At 31.0% G+C, this 1,885-nt stretch overlaps 1 protein-coding gene across 1 annotated transcript; it reads left to right on the forward strand.

Moving 5' to 3' along the window:
- Positions 1-299: 299 nt before the first annotated feature.
- On the forward strand, positions 300-842 carry FOMMEDRAFT_100036 (uncharacterized protein; the record flags this gene model as incomplete). The annotated part of the gene is made up of 1 exon (XM_007272342.1): positions 300-842. One exon carries the CDS (start codon positions 300-302, stop codon positions 840-842), a length of 543 nt encoding a protein of 180 aa, XP_007272404.1.
- Positions 843-1,885: the final 1,043 nt, after the last annotated feature.

Consider the following 1,885-nt stretch of genomic DNA (forward strand, 5'->3'; position numbering starts at 1 on the left):
TGACTTTTAACTATAAAAAGTCAAATGTGGAAGAAGCAGACAAATACCTAGAAGAGATAAAAATAGTACAAGCAAATGCTAAGGAAGTAATAGAGAAATCACAGGAACAAATGAAAAAGTATACTGACAAACACAGAGGAAATCTTCCAGAATTAAAGGAAGGAGATTTTGTTTTACTAGATAGTAAAAACTTAAATCTAGTAGTACCAACTAGAAAGTTGGCAAACAGGTACATAGAACCATTTGAAATAGAGAAACAAATAGGGGTAGTAAATTACAAATTAAAACTACTAGAAGGGATGAATATTCATCCAGTTTTCTACTCAGGATTGTTAATACCTTATAAAGAAAAGGAATACCCAGGAAGACAAGTGCATACTAATCCAGACCCAGAGTTAATCAACAAGGAATGGGAATACACAGTAGAAAACATTTTAGATAGTAGGAAAAGGAGGAACAAATATCAATATTTGATCAAATGGTTAGACTATCCAGACATAGATAATACTTGGGAACCATTTGGAAAAGGATTAACTAATTCAGTAAAGTTAATCAGGGAATTTCATATAAATCATCTAACAGTAGTAAAGCCACCACATCTGGAAAACTGGTTGACAAAGAGACTAGAGTATAGTTTACTAATAAGTAAAAGAATACTAGTTAAGGAACAAGACACAGGAGACATAGTCCTACAAGAAGAACAAATGTGGAAAGACTGGATGAAAAGGAAATCAGAGTCTTCAGAATACTTTAGTATTCTAGCTTCAGATTCAAGCACAAAAGAAATTAGAGAAGGGTTGGAAAAACTTCAGCTGAACAACAAACCTACTATAGAAAACTAACCTCTAACAATAAAAAGGAGACAAACAAGTAATTATAAGAGATAGCAACCTCAGAAAAGGAGAAATAATACTTGGGACACAGAAGAATCTGAAGAAGACAATAGTACATACTATATAAAAACATTACAATTAGAAGAGGAACACACTAATTGTGAGGAAGAGTATAGTAAAATAAAGGAACATAATACTATACTAGGAGATTCTATTATACAACAACTTGAAAGACAACAAGAAATACAACCACAATTTACTCAAGAAGATATAAACAATATTATGGATTCAGATAGGATACCAAGAGCTCTTATTAAACAAATAAGACAGAAATACATAGTACAGTATGAAGAAGCAGAAGCAATCAACAAACCATAGGTCAGAAGAACATAGGGAATAATTATGAGTGGTTACTTTTTGAAAGCAAAAAGTGAGGAAGACAAAAACTTCTTGAGGGAAACTATTAAAAAGGGAGTCACTCTTATAGGAGGAGATAACAGACTCTAGATAGAATAAAAGGTATAATAGAAAAGGGTTCTGAATATAACATTAAACTATTCCTATAAGAATTCTAAAGTATAAGAATATTATAGTATGTGGGTCCTGAATATGACATTAAACTATTCCTATAAGAATTCTAAAGTATGAGAATATTATAGTATAAAGGTCCTGAATAAGACAGTAAACTGTTCCTATAATAAATCTAAGGAAAAAGAGATTGTTATAGTAAGGTAGCTCTTAATTGAGTGAGTTAAGTCCTGAATAAGACATTAAACTATTCCTACAATAAGGAAAATTGTAGTATAGTAGCTCTTAACTGAGTGAGTAATGTCCTAAACAAGATATTAAACTATTCTTATAACAAATCTGAAGTACTAAATTGTTATAACAACATGATTTGAGTAAATCAGAAAATTACTCCTAATACAAGGATAAAAAGGGTATTAGTATATTATATGTCTCCTCCACACTCATAAGGACATATAATAAGGTGCTCTATACACACCTTCTGAACAGAAGTAAAACTAAAGGGGGTAACTAAACTGGAAACC

This window comes from Fomitiporia mediterranea (genome assembly GCF_000271605.1).
Source record: "Fomitiporia mediterranea MF3/22 unplaced genomic scaffold FOMMEscaffold_1084, whole genome shotgun sequence".
In the NCBI taxonomy this organism is placed as follows: domain Eukaryota; kingdom Fungi; phylum Basidiomycota; class Agaricomycetes; order Hymenochaetales; family Hymenochaetaceae; genus Fomitiporia; species Fomitiporia mediterranea.